Raw genomic sequence first — 22,483 nt, 5'->3', positions numbered from 1 at the left:
GAGACACCAAGTACTAGTACATCAGTAGTTGCAAGCTGAACAAACAGAAGTAATACTGTGTGCCTGTAAAACTGTAGATCCTCAGTGAAGATCATGTGTACTTTAAAAATCAGCTCTTTTGTTGCTGCAGTGAAGGTGGATTTCTACAATGAGGCTTCTGGTTTTAAGGCTAATTTCATTTGCTTGTGGCTACAGTGCACATAGTTTCCTTAATTCCCTGGTGAAGTACTGATTCCATTTCTTTTAACCTGCACAAGTAATATTGTTAGATTCCCAATCTAACAGAGTAATGGATCAAAGTTTGTTTAATACAAGAATTTATAATACATGGATAGCAGTGATGAATACATGGAAAGGTAAAAATCTCATATTTCTCTCATGGAAAAGAAATATTTGAAGGGAACCCAAGGCCTTCTGCTGTAACACAAACTGCAGTGGTTCATTTATGTCTGTTTAACTCGGCTGAAGTTTCTGGACAGGCCTGTGAATTGCAAAGTAAAGAAAGCCAAGCAAAGTTGAAAACACTTCTGTCAGAATCATATTGAATGTGCTGGGCATACTTGCTTATCCTGTGCTACATCACATGTTTGACCTGAGAGACTAATCAGAAATCCCAAATCCTTTCCCAAATCAGAAAAAAAATTAATTGACATAATTTGCCCAGCTGTTATCAATATATCTTCTAATATTGGAAAAACTCTTTTCTCCTCTACAAATGGCTGCATTTCATTATTATGATGTACAAATTCAAAGATTTTTCTTCTAAACACAAACGGTCTTTTCTGAGAATCTGGAGTCGTGGTAAATTATGTAAAGGTGAACAAGAGGTAATCAAAGAGCTGCTTTTTTATATACAATATCTAAGAACCGTAAAGAACTGAGCTTATGGAATAAATGCATACATCACTTCACATTCTGCATGCTTGTGAGGGTTTTAGGGCCGGACCCGTAGAGGAAACTTGTGCATTGTTTTGGTGTGCCACACAAAATAGTAACTCTTTAAATTTAATTATTTTAGTTGCCAAGAAATGAGCTAATAACCGAAATAAGTTCCCCAGGTCTTTCTCTAACTGGGATTTTGACAGTTGAAGGGATGGTATGTTTCTGACCAAAGCTACTTGGTAATGCTGGATGTGATGGTTTTAGAAGTGTGCGCGTGTATGCACGCCATTTCCATCCACAATCCCCAGAGGGGACAGGTGAGTTCTCCCACACTAGGCAGCAAAAGCATCCACGTGTGGTTCTTTTTTCTTCACGGAATCACTGGACTGGAAGGGACCTTGAGAGGTCAGTCTAGTCCAGTCCCCTGCACTCAAGTCAAGGCAGGACGAAGTATTATCTAGACCGGGGTCCCCAACGCAGTGCCTGTGGGTGCAATGGCGCCCGCCAGGGCAGTTGTGTGCGCCCGCAGAACACCGCGCCGCCGAGATGCTGCCGCCGAGCACAGCCACCTGAGAACCACCCGCTGAAATGCTGCCGAGAAGCGTTGCCATTTCTTGGCGGTGTTTCGGTGGTGAGGCTTCTTTCCGCTGCCACTTCTTGGCAGCATTTCGGCAGCGGGGTGTTTGGCGCCTGCCACAGTCTGTTGGGAATAGGAATGTGTTGTTCCACAGAAAGGTTGAGAACCATTGATCTAGACCATCCCTGACAGGTGTTTGTCCAACCTGCTCTTAAAAATTCCCAGTGTTGGAGATTCCACCACCTCCTTAGACAATTTATTCCAGTGCTTAACCACCCTGACAGTTAGGAATTTTTTCTTAATGTCCAGCCTAAACCGTCCCTGCTGCAATTTAAACCCATTGCTTCTTGTCCTATCCTCAGATGTAAAGAACAACAATTTTTCTCCCTCCTCCTTGTAACAACCTTTTATGTACTTGAAAACTGTTATGTCCCCTCTGTCTTCTCTTCTCCAGACTGAAAAAATTGGGTTTGTTTAATCTTTCCTCCTAGATCATGTTTTGTAGACCATTAATCATTTTTGTTGCTCGTCTCTGGACTTTCTCCAATTTGTCCACATCTTTCCTGAAATGTGGCACCCAGAACTGGACACAATACTCCAGTTGAGGCCTAATTAGCGCAGAGTAGAGCAGAAGAATTACTTCTCTTGTCTTGCTTACAACACTCCTGCTAATACATCCCAGAATGATGTTCACTTTTTTTGCAACAGCATTACACTGACTCATATTTAGCTTGTGATCCACTATGACCCCCAGATCCCTTTCCGCAGTACTTCCTAGGCAGTCATTTCCCATTTTGTATTTGTGCAACTGATTGTTCCTTCCTCGGTGGAGTACTTTGCATTTGTCCATATTGAATTTCATCCTATTTACTTCAGACCATTTCCCCAGTTTGTCCAGATCATTTTAAATTTTAATGTTGGTGCAGTTTGCTGTGTTACTATGACCCATGTGGTTTACTCTCAGAAATCTGTGTCTAGCACTATTGATTGTGTCTAGCCTAGAATGAGTGTGGTCACTTGAGTTGACTAACTTGAGGGAGTTCTGTAGCATGGACATACCCTGTATGTGATCATGTTGCCCTCTACAAACCATGGACTAAGAAGACTTGGTTCTATTACTGCTATAGCTAACGGTTGCAACTCGAGCCCGATTTGTAATCCCTGTTGACTATTGGAACTATAGGTTCTGTCCTGATGCTACTGTAGGCCTGGCTTGACATACGTAACTTGACACAAGTAACTTGCTTCATTTCTTAGTAGGCGTGATGTGGAAGGTGAATGAAAGGTTAAGTTGTCACAACAAGCAGTATGCAGGATCAGCAGGAACATCCTGGTATTAGTAAACAAGCCTAACTGTCAGATAAAATAGAGGTCAGATTATGCATGAACAGTGCATGGGCAGAGCATGCCAAACAGGGATTGGTTCCTTCAGAATAACCAAGCCAATCCCAAGACATGTGATGCCATGTGTAAATGTATATAAAGGAAGAGGATTTCTTTGTAGCTTTGGATGTGTGGCATGCCCCATACCCACTCTGTGCTTGAGTCTTATCAACTCAGTGTAGTTTTGCTGTATGCCAGATAAAGATACCTGAGTGACGAAATCTGGAGTCGAACTGAGTTCTTGAGAAGCTGAGTGGAAAGAGGTCTCAGAAGCATCCCAACAGCTCCACATGTAATTTACCTGACAACCGTGGTGGCTCTGTATGTAGCAGTGAAGCCTTTATCCAATGCATTTCCCCTTATTTTCTTTTCTAGGAACGTCCAAGAGAGACCGTTTACAGTACTGTAACTCCCCGTTTGGGGGTGGGAGGGAGTGATGCGAAGACTCAAGGTCTTAGAACTTTATTTGGTGGAGTTTGAATCTGCAGATTTGGATATGCTTGTGGGAAGTTTCTTTCTTGGGGATCAGAGTAGCAGCTGTGTTAGTCTGTATTCGCAAAATGAAAAGGAGGACTTGTGGCACCTTAGAGACTATTTGTTAGTCTGTAAGGTGCCACAAGTACTCCCTTTCTTTTCTTGGGGATGAGACTCAAACCCCACAAGAAGTTGCTGGCAGCTATGGCACCTTTTAAGCTTATAGGCCAGACTATCACCACTGAAGGTTCTTCTTACTGGCCACTAATTTTACATATACTAGACTCCTAATAAGGAAATACGTTGCGATCCTGTATGAGAATGTCCTAAATAGTTTTTTAAAAAAAAAAAAGACGGACTCCATGACTCGTTGAGATGTTCAGTAAATAGTGATAGGTAGAATTTACAGTTCAGACAGTTCCCAGAAGCTAAGTCTGTTTCTATTTAATTTTTCTTTTATCCATCAGTTTGAAAAACAGAAAGCTTCCAGAGATCCTTTCTCTGTTGTTCTATGGTGTATAACTGCATGTTTCTATCATGGGTCTCAGTGAAAGATTTGGAAATGGAACGGTGCTGCTGCAAATTCGTCGTGCTTTATGGGTTGAGTACTTTTAGAGAATGCTAGCTTACATCAAAAATCAAGTACCTGCTTCTGCTAAGTGATAGGAGTTTTGAGGCTAGATAGTGATCTGCACGTAAGAGGATTAATGAGGACGTGTATGCTTCAGTTCACTGTAGCAACATTGGATGGAGTGGCTGTGTGTGGGTTTTTTGCTAACCCTGTTCAGCAGTCAAGGGGAAAGTTATTGGCACAGATTCAGCAAAACAATTAAGGACGTGCTTAAATCACATTGACTACAGTGGAACTTAAGCACGTGCTTAAAGCTGTGCTTTAACTGCTCTCTTGATGTGAGACCTTCATGTGCTGCTGCTGAATGAATCTGGGATTTCTGGTCTCATGGTCAAGTAAAGAAAGCAGGGTGGGGTGTGTGGGTGCCGGTCACTCTCGGGCAGGGATGCTTTATGCAAAAGAAAAAGAATTGCATGCACATAACCATGGATACGGACGAGCCATGCTAGCCTGCTGATCCTGTGAGTGGAGTCTGCTGCTGTTCCACCTACTTCCTACAGCTTGATTTTCTGCTTGATTTTAATTGGAGAACTTAATCCTTATTTTGGGAACTGTTGCATTAGGTGTCAGTTTGCATTAACAAAAGGTTTGCACCGTTCTTAATGTTGAAAAATCAACAGTAACTTCAACGTGAGTTTAACAGCATTTCCTATCTCTTGGAAATGGTGTTGGAAAGGCCCCTCTATGATAAATATGGCCCACCATGATAAATATGTTTAGACATCAGTATAGAACTGTATCCCTGAGATGTTCTTGCAGGATCTAGAAACCTTTGCTGTATATACTGAAAACGTTAATGAGCAAGTGAGACAGCACAGGCTGCAGGTGGATTTGGACCAGTTTTTCAAAGATATTCAGGCATCTAACTCCCACTGAAATCAAACTATGCAGCATCACTTCTACGGCTTAGAGCAATGCTATTCAGGCTGTATTTTCAAGCAATTTACTGGTGATATGCCTGCTCTTAAATTCAGAAAAAAATGGACAACCGTGTAGTTGGTGGGACTTCTCCACAAGGCAGGCTGCAGTACTGCTGTAGGAATGGTGCCAGGCTGACCTCAGCTGGAGTGGCTGGGAAGTGGGGCACAGCAATGATATCTGGTTCCATTTCTAATTTAAAAAAAAACACAATTAAAATGTAAAAACTGCTGGATTTGCTCCCCTCTTATTAAATATTGGCTGAAAGCAGAGACCCCACCTTTCAGAGCATGGGCCACACAATGGTCACATTTCCCGCTTCTAAGAAGTGAAGTGGCTATGAGGCTAAAAACAATGGATTATAAACTGTATTTTAACCCGTGTAGTTCTTTTAGGTCAGTATTTCCCAAATGTTGGAAAGCTGAGCTTGCACACCAGGAAATAAACCAATCATGTGCCCCTCCCCCCCATGCTTGTTGCATTTTGTTGTGCCATGTGTTATGAAGGCCCACCCATCTTAATGTGTACATCTGTTGCACCCTCAGCTGGGCTTTTGTGCTCCCTCCACTTTGGGAAATGCTGGGGTAGCGTTTCATAATATGATGCGCCCTTTTATTTCTTACATGCTTTGAGCTGCCAATGTTCGTTAGCTAAATGAGAACTGTCCTTGCTGGTATCTGAGCTAGCACCCATTGAAATGAGTGAGGCAGTTCATACATCAGAGCTATTGTTTTAGGCTCTCTGCAAAATCAGGAAGACCTTGCTTCATCAGCTACTCACTCCACATATGGAAGATCTTCTTTGCAACTGTAATGACTAGAGTCTTACTTTTTTTAAAAATGAAAACGGAGCCACTGGAAAGTAATTAAGGTGTGTCTACACCTCTGCTCCCCAGCTAGTGATTTGACCCATAGTTTGGGAAGCACTAGTCTAGTCCCTTGATATTTCTTGCAAGCATACAAATAGCTGTTTAAAAAAGTCATATGTACTCACAGTGCCGCTGTGTGTGAAAAGGGAAAGCAGCGCCACAGATGCTTTCTAGTGATGCTAGATGATTAAAGAGCTTCCAAAAAGGACCTGCCATAAAGTGCCCAGAATATCCCAACAGTTTGACAATCTTTGTCATCCCCTCTGCCCATCTGGCTTCTGCCACCATCCTGGTACAAGTTAGCACTGGTCGACTCATGTAACAGTTTGTGGTTAGGATGCTTGTGATAGTCCATAAAGCTGCAGCAGTCCCATGTCACCTGAGAAACCTCTTGCATATTGGAGATCATCAGTGTGATTTTAAATCAGAAGGTGTAGGGTAGAGGATATCTTTTTCTCTGGTATTTTTCCTCTCCTTTCCTTTGCTTACAAAGGGCTCAGTTCCACCTCCATCTGAAGTCCATGGCAAAACTCCTATTGTCCTCAGTGGTAGCATGATCTAGGCCCATAATCTGTCTCATCTCCTCCTTTCTTACCAATGAAAAAGGAATTGTTTAGTGTCTGTCAGCGGTTACTTTCTCCCGAACATTAGTCCCATCTCCCTGCCCTGGGTATTTGAAGATCCTTTTATTTTTAGCAGCACTGCTGTATGTCAGTAGTAGTTAACAAGAGCTGACCAGGCTCTAAGGCTGGGAGGTTTTCAAAAGTGCCCAGTGAATGAGTGGGTCAGTTTTTGGGTGCCCAACTTGAGAAACTCTGGAAGTTGGCCTGATTTGCAGAATGTGCTGAAAATCTCAAGTCCCTTTTTTTTCTTTTGAAAGTGTTGGCCAACGTTTGAAGCACTGTCAATGTTTCACTGCTTCACAACATGTGTTCTCTCAGATCTTCTCTGTTTGCTGCTTGGGACTGTAAGAAGACTCTTTTAGGTAGAAATTGTCTCTGGCTGTCCTAATTAAGTAGCTTAACAAAGACAAATATTCAGTCGACCATTATTTGAACTGGTTCAGCTGTCCCTCTTTGACTCATATCTGCCATAATGCTACAAGAAGTGAGACATCCAACTCAATTTAAAGTTTTCTAAGACTTTTAATCTGTCCTTAAACTAAAACAAACACCTTCGTTTTAAAAGCCTTGACTTTGCCCAGTAGCAACGCAACCTTGTGATTTGTGCCCAATGTTTCTCCTCTGTTTTGTTCCCTATTGGTTGCACCATGTCACTTAGATTAAGGTCTTCCGAGCAAGGATCCTGTGCTATTATACTGAGATGCTAGGTGTGCTTCGGAGCACTATAAAGGAACTCAGCAAAAATGTTCAATTCGGTTGGACATGCAATAGTGATTTGGGGGGGGAGGGGGGAGGCAGACATTTTGCAGTTTGTTTTGCTTTTTTTTTTTTTTTTAATTTTTACAGGAAAATACTAAGTATCAATAAGGTTGTGATGAGTACTCATCAGTTTCCTTGCCTGACTCTGTCTCTGTCCCTGTTAGCAGGAAGATAGCATCACCCAGGCCCTGGCATTAAGAATGGTTCTTGCTTTCAATAGTCTTTCAAAGACAATGTAGTTGAACTGCACAGATTTCTTGGTTAGCGGAAGGGTGCATTTAAGTAGAGAGAGTTGGATAAACTGGTATTTTCCTCAATACGACTTTTCTTTATTGTTCTAAACCCAGATGGATTTCTCACTTGGGTAACGGACAGTAGACCTGTTACACATTCTTGGCACGTACCTGCCGGCTCGCTGTAAATATAGCTCCTTTGGGTGGGGCCAGTCCTCTGCAAAGGAATAATAATTTTATTCATCTGGTTTTTGTCAAGAGTTTATTTTTTAGCCTTCTTTCTTTTTAATGTAGCCTTTCAGGATTTCTTCCTGGAATCTTGCTAGGAAGCGTATTTGGACGAATGTTTCACTGTATTGCCCTCTTGAGGGGGATGGACAAAGGTGTCTTTCTTTGAGATGGTATTGCTGCCATTCTTGGTGCCAGCTGGATGAAAGAGAAGGAATGTCTGTCAAGGGAGTGTCCTCTAACGGTTAACTGCAGGGAATGGGGAGACAAGATTCTTCGCTTCTGTTCTTAGCTCTGCCTGACTCAGGCCAGGTCTGCCCTGGGAAGGCAGTGGTATGTGGGTGTACTAGACTAGCAAAGCACTCCCTATGTGGCTTCATCAGCCTTCCCTAAGCAAAATAAGCTCTACCAGCAAAAGCGCAGTTTTGCCAGTATAACTGTGTCTGCACCAGGGGTTTTGCCAGCACATGTATCTCCATCACAAATTGCACCCCCTGATGGGCAACAACTCTGGCAAAAGTTTGTAGACCTGACCTCGTATTCATCTCTCTGTGCCTCAGTTCCTCCCCTCCCCTGGGGCATAATACTTACCTTACTGATGTGTTGAAAGTGCTTGGAGAGCATCAGGTGGAAATGATATCATTGCAAAGTACTATTGCTCGTTTTTATGGCACCGTAGCTGAAAACTGAGCACAAGAAGGTTTTCATCTTGATGGCAATGGGTGCTTTGTCCTTGAAACACACGTGGTTCACCCAGGTGGAGTACCCTACAAGAGTTAGGGCTTTCTTCGTCTCCATTTGTCGTACAAAATACTTACCATGTTTATGGAACTAGGCTTCTGTCGGCTGAGCTCATTGCACATGCCAGAGGCTCCTTGCATCCCTCCATTCCCCCCACAAGCTCCCTGTTTGTCCCCTCCCATCTGCTGCTATTTCAGGGATTCCTTGCAACTTCCCCCACCACTATATGTCAGGTGTGTCCCGATGTCCCCCCTTCCTTCCTTGTTCCTCCATGGCAGGGTCCATGTTTTCCCCTTCCCCCACTATTCCTTGTTTCTGTCTGGGAGATAAATTGTTCAGGGTTATCATGGTGCTCAACGCTGTAGGGGAGATGGGTAATAGGCAGGTATCCTTGATGATGGAAGGTGCTAATAGTTGCCACCAACTGGTTCTTTGATCTATAGACAGGTGAGACCTGATTTAAGCTAAAGGGTCTGCTAACCCAGCTCCAAAGCTCAGTGGTATTCAGATTTTTTTCACAGAAATCAACAGGGTCCTGCCCATAGATGCCTAGAACAATCTCTAAAATAGTGGACTTGATTGGAGGGGTTCACAAGTTACCATATTACATCCAAACAAAGAGAAGCCATTGAGTCAGGGCCTCACCAGCTCGGCCAGCTATAGACAGCTCAAAAAGAGGGGCCTGTCTGGGACCGAACAGATACAAGTGCTGGTTCAGAAATTTGATAGGGATCAAAAACAGGAAATGGAGGGAAAAGACTTGAGGGGGATAGGAATGAGATTAAGGAGTGGGATACAAGACTGAGGCAGTGGTAGCTTTGATAAAGTTGGTGACCTCTCTCTTGTATCCCACATTATGATATATCACAGGACTGAGGTTTATAGATGGGGCCCTACCAAATTCATGGTCATGAAAAACGTGTCACGGGCAGTGAAATCTGGTCTTTCGTGTGCTTTTACCCTAGACTACACAGATTTCACAGGGCAGACTAGCGTCTCTCTCAAACTGGGGGTCCTGACCCAAAAGGGAGTTGTGGGGGGTCACAAGGTGATTTTAGGTGGGGTCACGGTATTGACACCCTTACTTCTGCGCTGCCTTCAGAGCTGGGTGGCCGAAGAGCAGCGGCAAGTGGCTGAAGAGCAGCAGCTGTTGGCCAGGCAGCACAGAAGTAAGGGTGGCAATACCATACCATGCCATTCTTACTTCCTCGCTGCTGCTGACGACAGCTCTGCCTTCAGAGCAGGGCTCCCGTCCAGCAGTCGCTGCTCTCCAGCTGCCCAGCTCTGTAGGCAGCACTGCTGCTAGCAGCAGTGCAGAAATAAGGGTAGCCATACCGCAACCTCCCCTACAATAGCCTTGCAACCCTCCCCTCCCCACAACTCTGTTTGGGGTCAGGACCCCTACGATTACAGCACCGTGAAATGTCAGATTTAAATAGCTGAAATCATGAAATTTATGATTTTTAAAATCCTCTGACCACAAAATTGACCAAAATGGACTACAAATTTGGTAGGGCCCTACTTATAGAACATGGGAAAAGTCAATTCTCTTCACCTGAAAGGGAAAGAACAGCATTGATAATGGGCATTATTTGTCCTGGGGCACCCCGGCACGGTCCAGTGATAAGAGGAAGTCTACTGGTTAACTTGAATATCTGCATACATAGATATTAGCATATGTACAAAGAATTTATACAGTGTTCCTCTACGTGTTTTTTCCTTACAGGAAAACAGAGTGCACAGAACTTGGGGAGACAACAGGAGAACACACACAAAGATGCTGCTGAAATGCATCTGAGCCATAGATTGTGGTTTGTGCCACAGATAAACAGGTATGATTCAGTTGAGTATATTCTGCATGCTCTTAGTTAACATGTATTTATCTGTCATGCATTACGCTCCATTAGTTAGAAGTCCTGATGCAGAGAGTCTGAATGGCCATGACTGCAGGCTGTGGCATGATTTGTTCACCATCATGGCACCTTGAGATTTCAGACCACCAGTACCTCCAAGCCTACCATTGTTGTGCTGTATAGTTTATTTTATGGCTGCTGTATTTTGACCAGTCCATTCTCAGGTGTCCTACTGCCATTTAGGATCTATTTTCTAACATGAGAGCAACATGGTACATTGTGCGCTTCTGTGCTTATGCACTGATGTCAGAGTTTAGAAATTTGCTCAAAAAGCCAGTGACCAACTGGTAGAAAATTATCTTAACTTGACGAAGCCACAGACAAACGTGGCGACATTTCAGCTTTTGGTTAAAAATAATGGCAATGTAAATTTAAAAATGCAGAACCATTTCCTTCTCAACAGCAAAGTAATCTTTACTGGAGGCTCTGGCTGTTATTCCAGGCCCAGCTTGTATTTTTAAATGTTGCAGATTTCTGAGCATCTTGCTCTTCTAACGGGGAGTTTTCAAAACATCAAACCCCAAACTCTCAGACTAGTTCCCCTCACTTTTGGCAAAACAAGTCAAATATCATAGAGCCATTTATTGTTGTTGTCTGTATTAACTAATATGATGCAAGTAAGAGCATGGTTTGTTGTTGCTCCTCTTCCCCCCCTCCTTGTCTTATTGGTGTGTTTTGGTTGACATTGATGAGCAGTAACCCAAAGTGATCCAGAGAATGGAAATATAAAATGGGCCTGTATTATATTTTCATGGTGTGTTTTTTTTGCTTCTACTGGACAACTTGTTATAAATAAGAAACAATCTACTGATTTTTATTTTCAGGAATTAAACTTCTTTCTGAATGAACGTCTTATGTCTTCCATTAAGTACAGTGTTTTTGCTGTGTGAGCTGGTACACACACTAAAGAAAGATGAGCTTCAATAAAGACTGAGCTTGTTGGATGACATAAGCCAATATGTTTCAAAGTTCGGGTCGCGACCCAGTACCAGGTCACGGCATGTCAGGCACTGGGTCGCTCTGGTCAGCACCGCCAACTGGGACGTTAAAAGTCCTTAGCTGGGCAGCACCGCTGACAGACAGGCTAGTGCCAACCTGTTTCAGCACCGTGCTGTGTCCTCGAAGCAGCCAGCAGCGGGCCCGGTTTCTAGGCAGGGGGGCCACGGGGTTCCGTGCGCTGCCCCGAGCACCAGCTCTACGGAGCTGGGGGTGCAGTGCCTGTGGGTGAGAGCCGTGCGGAGCCACTTGCGTGCCTCTGCGTTGGAGCCACTGCTGGCCACTTCAGGCACAGCGCGGTCCGTGGTGCCAGGACAGGCAGGAAGCCTGCCTCTGCACCCCAGCTGTGCTGCTGACTGGGAGCCGCCGAAGGTAGGTCCGTGCCCCAATCCCCTGCCCCAGCCCTGAGCTACCCAGCCCGGAACCCCTTCCTGCACCCAAACCCCTCATCTTTGGCCCCACCCCAGAGCCTGCACCCCCTGCTGCCCCAGCCCTGAGCTCCCCCCAAACCTGGAGCCTCTCCTGCATCCCAAACCTTTCATCCCCACTCCCACCACAGAGCTCTGACCCCCTCCTGCACCCCAACCTCCTTCCCCTAGCCCAGAGCCCCAAAGCCCTCATCCCCAGCTCTGTTGGGTTGCGGGCATCAACAATTTTCTTCAACCTGGTCCCCAGAAAAAAAGTTTGAAAACCACTGACAGGCTGTAGGGTTGGATTTTCAAAAACACCTCTGTGACTTAGGAGCTATTGAAAGCCAATGGGACTAGTGCATTTAGGCACTTCCTGAAAATCCCATCAGTTCAAATTATCCTCTGTAAATTAAATAGAGCAGGCCACCAATTGGCAAGTGGAAAGAGTGATATCCAAACAAGAGAGACTTATAAAAGGATGGATAACAAAATGTGTTTCTTTAAAAACTGGCACATCAGGGGATCTGCATTGAGACTGTTAGTATAAACTTCTATCACGTAATGTTTCACATAATCCCGAAACAACTTCCCTCTTCTAATGGACATTAGTATAGCCTCAAACTGCAGTACTCAGTTCGGTATCCAGTAAATGGCTATTACGCACAGAATGCCTAGTTATCTATACTCCTCTATTTGACTAATAGTACTTGAAGGAAACAATGGGTAAGCCTTGTTGTTTTGAAGTTATTTCCTCTAATTTCACTGTAGAAAGTCTGAACAAAAACATGCATAAAAGTATCTGGTAAATGATGAACGTTGTTGTTCTCCCAGGTGCTGTGTTATCTGCAAACTACTTTGTCAATGAGGGAAGAAACCGATTGGGAATTTAAAGCCCGAACTAGGTCATAATACTGTTCAACATGCGCAAAGGGATGCCGAAGGACCCAGAGATAGCTGACCTATTCTACAAAGATGATCCTGAGGAAATATTTGTGGGTTTACATGAAATTGGACATGGAAGTTTTGGAGCAGTTTACTTTGTAAGTAGATTTGTTCACCCACATTTCTCCAAAGAAACACTTGTCAGTAATAGTAAAACATGGGAGTTTTAGAAGTGACTCTGATACAAAGTTATGAGGACCTTACATACACTAGCTTCTTATCAGTACACCTGTGAGATGAATGTATGTCAGAGACATCTCTTAATCCACTTCTGAAGTGCAGCTGTCTCTAGGCGAAGCCCAACCTCACTGTATCAATGCAAGGCATTTAAGACACAGCTGCTCGCGGTGAGAAGGGAATGCTGTATCTGGTTGAAGATGGACAAATTTAGCCAGGCAGAACATAATCCAGCAAGCTAATTTTTATCAGAAACACCAGGTTTTAACATCATTGTTCTTGTGAAAAGTATAATGGGTTCTTTTAATGAACATAAGTGGCTTGAATTTGTTTTCTGTCTTATTTGCTCTGTGTTTCTAAATTGTCTGCAAATTCATGGATCCCAGGAATTGATGAATTCAACAGACAACTGAAGCTAAAAGCCATTTTCAGTAATAAATTGGTCCAATGGTTGCTGGCCTAGAATCTTCACTGAGTCAGTAGCAAAAACAAAGAGATCGTGGAGTCCTCTGTGCCATTTCTCTACCGCTTCTAACATTAGAGATATTGAGATGATCATATCATTGAGAGCATTTGAAAGTGTCATCCTGCTTCCCTTCCTACCGCAGCACTTTTAACCATAGCAGAATCTGTATGAAACGGTATTCGTGGGTGATGTTAAATATCCACATTAACTGATTAAATATCATGGCAGTAATAGTTTAGAGAAGCAATTTTAAAAAAAAAGCAACTGAAGTTGAATCACTGTGTGGTGGTGCCCATGATAAATTAAGTTCAGCATCCTTGTGGGAGGAATCGTACCCAAACTTGGCACTGTAACGCTGAATTTCAAAAAGCAAGAATTAAAAAAAATAAGGAAGATAGTGAAATTAAACACAAAAATTAAGCTCTGCCCTTTGATTTAAGCCTGGGAGCTTATAACAGATTCCTGGTAAATATGCGTCGCCCCAACAAAAAAGGCAAGCAAAACCTGGTTCAATGGTGCCTCATTCAGGGATGCTTCAGCTGAACTACCTTTTCATTAGAAAGGAACAGAAGTGAAGGCATTCAGAAGTGATGGGTGACTTTGGATGCCACGCTTGAAACACATTAAGTGGACCCAGTTTTCAGAAAGTGCCGAGCATCTGATCTCTGAAAATTAGTCCTCTTTAAGATGTCTCAAGTTGGGCCTTCAAAATCATTCATCAGTTTTGAAAACCTTGACCACAACCTCGAATAGATGAGAAGTAAAGTTGGAAGAGCAAGTAGCCAAAGATGTAAAGTCAAATAAAAAGGAAATTATTAAGGTCTATGGAAGCTTGTGAGGGAAGTAGTAGGTCTGCTAAGCCACCAGCACAGACCAAAGGGAGCAGCCTAAATAGTCTTTGCATTGCATTAGTCTTCATCCCAGGCTATGCTGGGGAAATACTCATTCTTTTCTGGTAATATGGAACTGACTGAGGTGTTGCAACAACAAGTAAAATAGCAGCAAGTCACCTGGATTACATGGGATTCACCCAAAAGTTCTGAAGATCTTAAGGATCTGATACTGGCCACTGTCAGAGGCAGGGTACTGGACTAGATGAACCAATGGTCTGTTCGGGTATGGCACTACCTATGTACCTAGTGCTTGAAACTAGAATGTACAAAAACACTAGAAAATATACTGAGTAGGGAATAATCCTGCATTGGCAGAGAGAGACTCTAACAGGTGTTCTCCAGCTTGAACTTCTGTGATTCTACGGACCCACAACATGGGTTCACCTTTGGAAATGCCCTTCTGGAACCCCACTTGCATACAGCTTTATTCTTGCAAATTGTTTCCCTTCCATTCAGTTCTCAAAAACTCTCCCCAAAGATTTGTCATCTTTGCCTGTCGCTCTTCGTATTGGAAGGACAATGGTTTGCCTTTCTCTTATTGGCCCAGTTTTTCTCCCCTATATAGTCCTGTTAGCAACTTTTTGCTGTTTTGTCCATTGAAACAACTTGGGGTGACATCTCAATGCATGGAAGTGTACATATATAACTGAGAATTAATGTAGGATGATAAATGTGACAGCTTGGTGGGAAATAGCTACAGAGATCTTGTGTCTTCATTTTGGATGCACTTTCTTACAGCTGTAGAGTATGACTAGTTCTGTAGTGGTGCTTTTGTTGAGCTTTCTAGCCGTCATTATCTGTACGGCAAAATTACTGTGCAGTGCTCTGTTTTTAAGGATAATTGTCTAGTGCAGTGTGTGTGTTTAGGCGCAATTGATTGGCTAGTTTGCTGCATTTGTTCTGTTTGATCTTTTTATCTGAGTTGGTACAGACACCACTGTATTCAGCAAAGGCATTGATCTCTTCCTTTTCATGATAATGATAGCGTCTGAATTTCATAGCCCTGCTATGGGCACTAAACTTCAACAGAATACTTGGGAAAGTAGGAATTTTGTTACTTCATTCTGCTGTGCTACTTTTCACTATTATCAGTATTTTTCCTAGTGGACTGAACAAAGGCTAAAATATTTCTGGCCTCATTTTGTCACCAGGTTTCGGGGTTTATGCACCTTCACCAAGCAATTTCATACTTTCAGTCAGAGATCATTTTCCTCAATAACATTAGGCTAGTTAAACACTGAACCATGAAAACAAAGTGGTGGATGGTATTTGACAAAGCAAATGAGGGGGTATTAAAAGCTGTGTTCCATTGTGATTTGCCAGGGTCTTCACAAATGATCTGCCAAAGGCAGCCCAAAATGTTTCAACATGTAGGTATTTCTGTCATTTACACTTGAAAACTCTGTAGCTTACTTCAGTCTGAAGGATTCCAAAGCACTTTAAATGCAACAATTTCCCTCTGCTATGATGGAATATGGCCACTGTTTAACATGGAACAGCAATACTTCGCAACAAGTCAGGGCAGGAAACCCATATCCAATAATGGGGGTGGTAGAAAGAATTAATTTGAAATTTTTCCAGAATGACAGTGCTAACTCCAATGAAGCAAAATGTGCTTGAGATCTTTAATGGTGAATCAGGATCTCAAGTGGTCAGGGCTACAGCTTTTCATCTTATCCAAAAGCTGTTTCTTCTGGCTTTCCTTAATTCACCAATGAGGGCTTCATGCTTCTGATGGCAGAACACAATTTTACCTATTCCATTGTGCCAGACATTAGTCTAAATCCATTAACTCTCTTCAGTAATTCTCTTGGTATTTATGTTGACCCAGTGTAGCACTATTTTCCCTTGAAGACACTGTCTGCATTACAAAACATCTTGGGGGATTAATATATTTGTGAAAGGACATTACTTGTCCACACAAGTGAAACACCAAGTTTGTTATGCCTCCCTTTTAACTTATTGCAAATTCTGAGCTTTCAGCTGTTGCCAATCTTGTACTTCAAATTTCCAGTGGTTACAGAGATAACAGCATTTAATCATGTTTCAGACTAAATTGTTCGCTTTTTGTGTTTGACACTCTTGGAGAGCTCAAGGTGGCTTGTTGCCAATCCAGGCAAATAGATCACTTATTCTGGAGCCATGAGTTTTCAAGCTTCAGTCAACTCTTCTTTTGTTATGCAAGCTAAAGAAAAGTAGAATTTTCATAAACTCAATGGCTTTGATAATACAAATATTTAATACGCAGTTAGCTCACAATACATGGTCTAATGTCTAGCTTGTTCCCTTGAAATAACATTAAACATTTAACCTACGCTTTCAAAAGGCAGGAAACTTGTGCTACTTTTGAAGTGTTCTCCTGAGCCTTCCCTGTGCTGCCTAGGTACAATATTGTAGCACACGTATAAAAATCACCCAAGATTCAGCATCACCTCTCATTATTTAGGGGTCCAATCCTGCAATGTACATTGAGCATCCCTGACTCAAGCTGAACTCCCTGGGTGCTGAGGGCACTTGACAACTTGCAGGATCAGGCTTTTAATGAGGCCTGGCAAGGAGGGAGAATTGAAGGGTGTTGGACCTGAAAATCGTTGCCAGCTTTGGTTTGGATGCACAAGCCAGCAAATGACACTGTCACTCTGATCAGCTCTCCAAGAACAGGATTCTTGGAAATAGCAATACCTGCCTCATGAGAACCAATCCTATAGCACAAAGGGACGGTGACAAGGAACATCCATGCACCCTCAGGCTCATAGCAAACCTGATGACCTCTGTGTGTTGGGGTTGGGTATCAAATGTTGTAAGACTTGTCTGAAGGCTTACACTTCGCATGAAGTAGGGGACATTTAGGGGCCTAACAGGGTCTGTTTAAAATCTGATTGTCCTGGGGGGATTTTTTGGTGTCTTTAAACAAAGCCCCTGTGCTGTTTTGAAATAGTCATTTGTGCTTGAACTGATACAGATGGTTCAGCTTCATAATATGGCGCCTGTTAGCAGTCAAGAAAACAAGTGCACATAGGCTGTCTAAATTGGGTGACCCCATCCGGTAAGTGAAGTAGATTACTCCCTCTACTTCAAAACCGTTCCTGAAACTTTATTATTTCTTGGTTACTATGCGGTAAAAGACAGGTTTCAGAGTAACAGCCGTGTTAGTCTGTATTCGCATAAAGAAAAGGAGTACTTGTGGCACCTTAGAGACTAACCAATTTATTTGACCATAAGCTTTCGTGAGCAGCTCATGAAAGCTTATGCTCAAATAAATTGGTTAGTCTCTAAGGTGCCACAAGTACTCCTTTTCTTTATGCGGTAAAACTGCCCCATAATATTATCTGTGATGAGCCTATTCCTTACTAACAGTGCAATGTCTTGGGCTGCCGGTTAGTCTTTCAAGGAAAGTCACAAGAGCGCCATTGCTTGAATCTTTTAAAACTAAACTAAGTGTTGAAGACTATAGGGCAGGGCATGATCCTTCACTGGCCAAGGGGGCGGGGTGTAACAACCTAATACAGCTTTCATCTCCAACTGCTGCGATTCTGGAACCAAATCTAGGGGATCTTTTGGTGCCAAGCCCTTTACATTTAAAAAAAGCTTTACGTTGTTACTAAAATACCCCGTCTCCCCCGCCCCCACCCCAAAGCATTAGGGTCATGTGCAGTACTGCTAATACATAATACAAATGAAGCATAATAAAATCTCCCTCAACGTTTAAAACAAAGCCAGTGAAGGGGACTGGAAACAGTGGGAGGGAGGAAAGGGGAATACGTATTGGGCCAACGTTGATCTCTCTTGATTGTCAGGCCTTCCAGGAAAAAAACAGAGTTTTCTTGGAAACTGGGGATAGAGGGATTGAGATGGGTGCCAGAAGTTCCATACCCATATATCAACCACTGCAAAGGCACACTTGCCTGCTGGCCTTGTCTAGACCAGTGAAGTTCTCCAGAAGGTGGCCTTTGGGATCAGCTACCCTTCAGGAGAAGGCTTTCATATTGTCAAACAGCTACCAGATCTGCAATTTGCTGGGGTTGGGGGATGTCCCAAGGAGTCCAGGGAGAATAAAATATTAGGTCAATCCAATAGGAGAGCCGTTACTCATTCTCTTTGTGTTAGCTGGGGTCTGATGGCTACTGGGCAGAGCCGTTGTCAGCTGGGCCAGCATGCATCGTGCTTTGCCAAGTTGCTCTGCGGTTCCCGGAGGCCTGATCCTGATACTGCTAGAGTCAGTAGCAAAGCTCTCACTAGACACAGAGTCGGGTCCCAGGTTTGCACGGTAGTAGAGCTGTTGCTGATACCCAGAAGCAGGCAGGGAGATAGCTTGGAATTAGACAAATGGATGAGCCCATGTGGCAGCTGGGGTCCAAATGGTGGTATCCTAAATTAGAGTCCAAAGGAAAGGAGTCTCCTAAGCATGTGAGCTTGCCAGTACGTGGGTTAAGAAGGGAAAGCCTGGACTTAGCCGAAGACACATCTGACTCCATAGGAAAAAATTCTGATTTAATTTCTTTCTCTCTTTCCCCTGCTCCAGGCCACACATTCCCACACTAATGAAGTGGTGGCGGTTAAGAAAATGTCCTACAGTGGGAAGCAAACGAACGAGGTAAGATAGATCGAGCTAGTTTTTCACGTGAACTCTGTGCACAGCAGCCATATAAACCTGTACAGAGAGGTTAGCTGGGGATTTCCTTTGGCCTTAGCAAACCAGATTCTTTAGCGCATGTAATAGTCACTCACTTCCATAGGAAAGGAAAATGAGTCCGTGTGAAGTCTGATGAATGGTAGATTTTAAAGGTTTTAAACACTTCAGTTGTTGCTTTCTTGGATGATCTTCTCTTGTAAAGCTTGCTACTTCGGTAGACGTTATCTAGCTGGATTGATGGGTGGACTTGCAGTAGAGAGCAGGCTTCTGTGCTATTAATAAGGAAGAGGCAGTTTCAGATGTTTTTCCTACTCTGCTGTGTTGGTCTCCAGCATGTGCGTTACCTGTTACCTCTGACATTTCAAATGTCAGTATGCCTTTTATTACATTACAGAAGGAATCAAAACCTAATAAAGTTACAGCAGAATTCTCACACCACAAGCCTTCATGACAGCTTTCAGTTACTGCTGTCTGGTTTTGGAAGCACTGGTTTCGTAATAAATCTGAGAAAACTTAGCACTTCAAATATAGCCTGTAGAACAGTAGCAGTTTTTTTGAAGATAAAATAACTCTCACCATATCATGGTGGGAACCCAAAAGTTGACCTTAATAGCTAAGTTTTCCTCTTTTTGACTGACTCTTTTTTCACTGGTCTTTGTACAACATGGACCTCTACAACTACAATACAATCAGTTCTTGCAACTGTTGATTCAGGGTGGGACTGTACTTGAGGTTTTGGCATATGGAGAGAAGGGTATAAAATAAACCCTGAACTGGTTATCTCTAAGTTAGTCATGGAGGGATAAAATAAATCTACCTGTCATTGGCCAGTTGCTGGATACCTGTGTGGTTTATTTAATCCCTTCACCAATTTGATTATATTTAATGCATTGTGAGTTAATTTTATCTCTTAACAGCTGACATGATTTGAACTAGGGTGATTTCAAAGGTCAGTGATTAGAAGTGACACCACCTTTGGGGAATATTTTTGCTTCTGTGTAAGATGAACAGAGCTAGATTGCCCCCTCCCATCTAGCTCAGAGTTCGCAAGGAGGTTTTGAAAGCTTTCGTCCACTTCCTGGTATCGGTCCCGTAGTTCTCCTGATATGACTGGCTGGTCGTCCCAGCGAGTAATTTAAACAATGAAAGGGAACGATGAGATGGCAGCAATGAGAGGTAGGGCTGGTGTTAATTGGGAGGCTGGGAAAAGGAGAGAAAATGGGGTGGTGGTTCTGTTGACCGTCTCCAATAGTAAAATTGTCTCATGGTCGCTTCCCAAATCTGCAGTAACACCTGACTGTGCTGCAGGTTGTCGTGGAGAATGCGGGATGAGAGATTGACGTAAGGAGGGAATACCTCCCATTTTGTTTTCAATAGAAATGGCAGGATATCATCAAGGAAGTCCAGTTCCTACGGCAGCTGAAGCACCCCAACACCGTAGAGTACAAGGGCTGTTACCTGAAAGAGCACACTGCCTGGGTGAGTGTGAGCCCTGTGGCATTTCCAGCTCTCCTTCTCTCCCTCCACCCCCCCATAAGAATTTTATTGTAACACGGAGCAAACAGGAGGTTCTTGCATTTAGAAGAATGTGTTTGGTCTCCTGGTGGTGAAACGTGGTTTGTGCTGACGACACAGAACTCTGTGTGGCAGAGGGAACTTGATTTTCGAATCATGGAACTGCTTGCCTGCAGGTCTATGGCGCTTGCTAGCAACAATCTCCTAAACCTTCATGATCTGAATAGAGTGAGCGCGGGCACCCATATCACGGTAGCACTGTGTAACAGCACCAGCAGTTGTCAAGTCCCTGTATTCCCGGGCAGGACCACATGCCCGTAGGTGACTGAATATCTGGTAAATGATCCTGTCTTTCCACACAACACTGAATACTTAATATTCCTTGTAGTCTCTTTTATCTTGAAGGATCCTCAAAGTTATTTACAAGGGGAATGGAAATTCTGGACAAGGACACTGGGGCAGATCCCTACTTCTATATAAAAGTACCTTGTTAGTTCACGCAGATTGGCCAGGGCATTTAGTTTTGTAATAAGAGTTCCTCCAACATCCCCTCACAGTCAACATCATGGCAGCTAGCTAATCGGCTTCAGAAGAACAAAGGGTTTGCTTGGCTCTGCTGGGATTTGACTGTGTGATCGAAGGGTCGGTAGGTAATTTGAACCTGATCCCAGAATCCTCATCTAGCTCGTAAGTCTACTGTAAGGTAGAATTTGTCAAAGTGTTTTATTTATTGACTCCCTACCGTATTTCTTGCAACCCCAGGGTTTCTTTGCAGTTTCTCAGCCTTCAGCCCAAACCTCTTTTATGGTGATTATGTAGCATCTCCTCCGAAGCTCATTGAAGTCCGAGTCTTTCTGTTGAATTCAGTAGAATTTGGATCAAGCCCATAATTTGTTGATGTCCATGCCCAAAGGCCTTTACATGTTATAGTTTCTAAGTACTGAAAGCCCAATTTTTTAGGGTCTTTAAAACAATAACCTCCATATAAATGACTGCTTATAGTGGTAGATTCTATCCTAAACTTTACGAAAGTCAGTGGGGTGATCCAGTGAATTACAGATCCTTACATTTGTGCTTGGGATATTAGTTGCAACTATAACTAACGAAAAATAAAATAACGCCTTGAAGAATATAATATGATAGGATCCAACTGGCATGGCTCTGCAAAGGAAAACTATTCCTCTCACTCACTCATTAGGACTCTTTGAACATGTCCATAAAACAGTGGATGAAGGAGAACCAGGTAATTCACTTAGCTTTTCAAAAGGTCTTTGACAAGGACTTTCACAAGAAGTTACTACAGAAACATAATAGTCATGAGGCAAGAGGCAACATTGTCATGGATCAAAAACTGGCTAAGAGAAAAAGAGAGGAGGAATAAATTGGTAATTTTCGTCAATGCAGACTGATAAGAGCAGGACATTTCAAGTTCCGTAATAGGCCTGGTAGTGATTACTATGATTATTAAAGATCTGAAAAATGGGGCAATCACTGAGGTAGCACCAGTTACATTAGGAGGCATTTATTCTCTGATGAAGCTTGAAAATCAAGTTTTATAACCAAATGCAAACTCTTTGCCATCCATAACCTACAAACGTCTCCAATTCCATCCTACAACTAATGCCTCTGCCTGAATATAAAACATGCAGGAATTGAATCAAGTGAATTAAAACAAACACTGAGAACAATGTCGATGTGCAGTGTAATTAGGTGAGGAAAACAGACACCGACCCAATTGAGCTACATTGATTAGTCCTAGTGGGCTGGCTAAGAAACTTCAGGGTTCTGGGTTTCATAAACTTGTGGATGCTGAGATCCATGTCTATGTACAGTGTGTCCCTAGATCAGCCCTTCTGAAATCTAACACGTACACGATCTTACTATGGTTATGACGGAGCGGTAGCGTGGTGAAACCTAAGTGGTTCTGTGGCATTGCAACCTGGTGCGGGGGCCACCACTGCAGGGTGAATGTGGGGTGAGCCTGCTCTTCCCCCGCCCTAGGGCCTCCCCTCCTCACCAGGCCAGGGTGAAGGTTGTGGTGCCAGAGTGAAGGGTACTGAAGGTGACTGGTGCCCCCTCAGCAGTTTAGTGTAGTCAGTGTATTAGTTGAATTGGGAGGCTACATCCACCCCTAACCAAGGCACACCTGGCTGACTGTTGCTGGCCTGCACTGTGTGCTGAGTAAAGGACACCGCAAAGCATTGCCCTTTGGCTGTACTAA

The 22,483-nt window shown here is 43.2% G+C and overlaps 1 protein-coding gene across 3 annotated transcripts in view; it reads left to right on the top strand.

The window, feature by feature from the left end:
* Positions 1–22,483, top strand: part of TAOK3 (TAO kinase 3) — a 143,414-nt gene that overhangs the window by 58,123 nt on the left and 62,808 nt on the right. For all 3 annotated transcript variants that reach the window (XM_077835460.1, XM_077835461.1, XM_077835462.1), the window contains exons 2-5: positions 10,044–10,149; positions 12,468–12,676; positions 18,637–18,708; positions 20,125–20,226. In XM_077835460.1, coding sequence (XP_077691586.1) covers positions 12,557–12,676; positions 18,637–18,708; positions 20,125–20,226 — 294 coding nt within the window. In that variant the 5' untranslated portion in view covers positions 10,044–10,149; positions 12,468–12,556. The remainder of the gene's footprint in view (positions 1–10,043; positions 10,150–12,467; positions 12,677–18,636; positions 18,709–20,124; positions 20,227–22,483) is intronic.

Source organism: Eretmochelys imbricata, chromosome 15 (genome assembly GCF_965152235.1).
Source record: "Eretmochelys imbricata isolate rEreImb1 chromosome 15, rEreImb1.hap1, whole genome shotgun sequence".
Taxonomy (NCBI): domain Eukaryota; kingdom Metazoa; phylum Chordata; order Testudines; family Cheloniidae; genus Eretmochelys; species Eretmochelys imbricata.
This window is presented reverse-complemented; position numbering and strand designations above follow the sequence as displayed.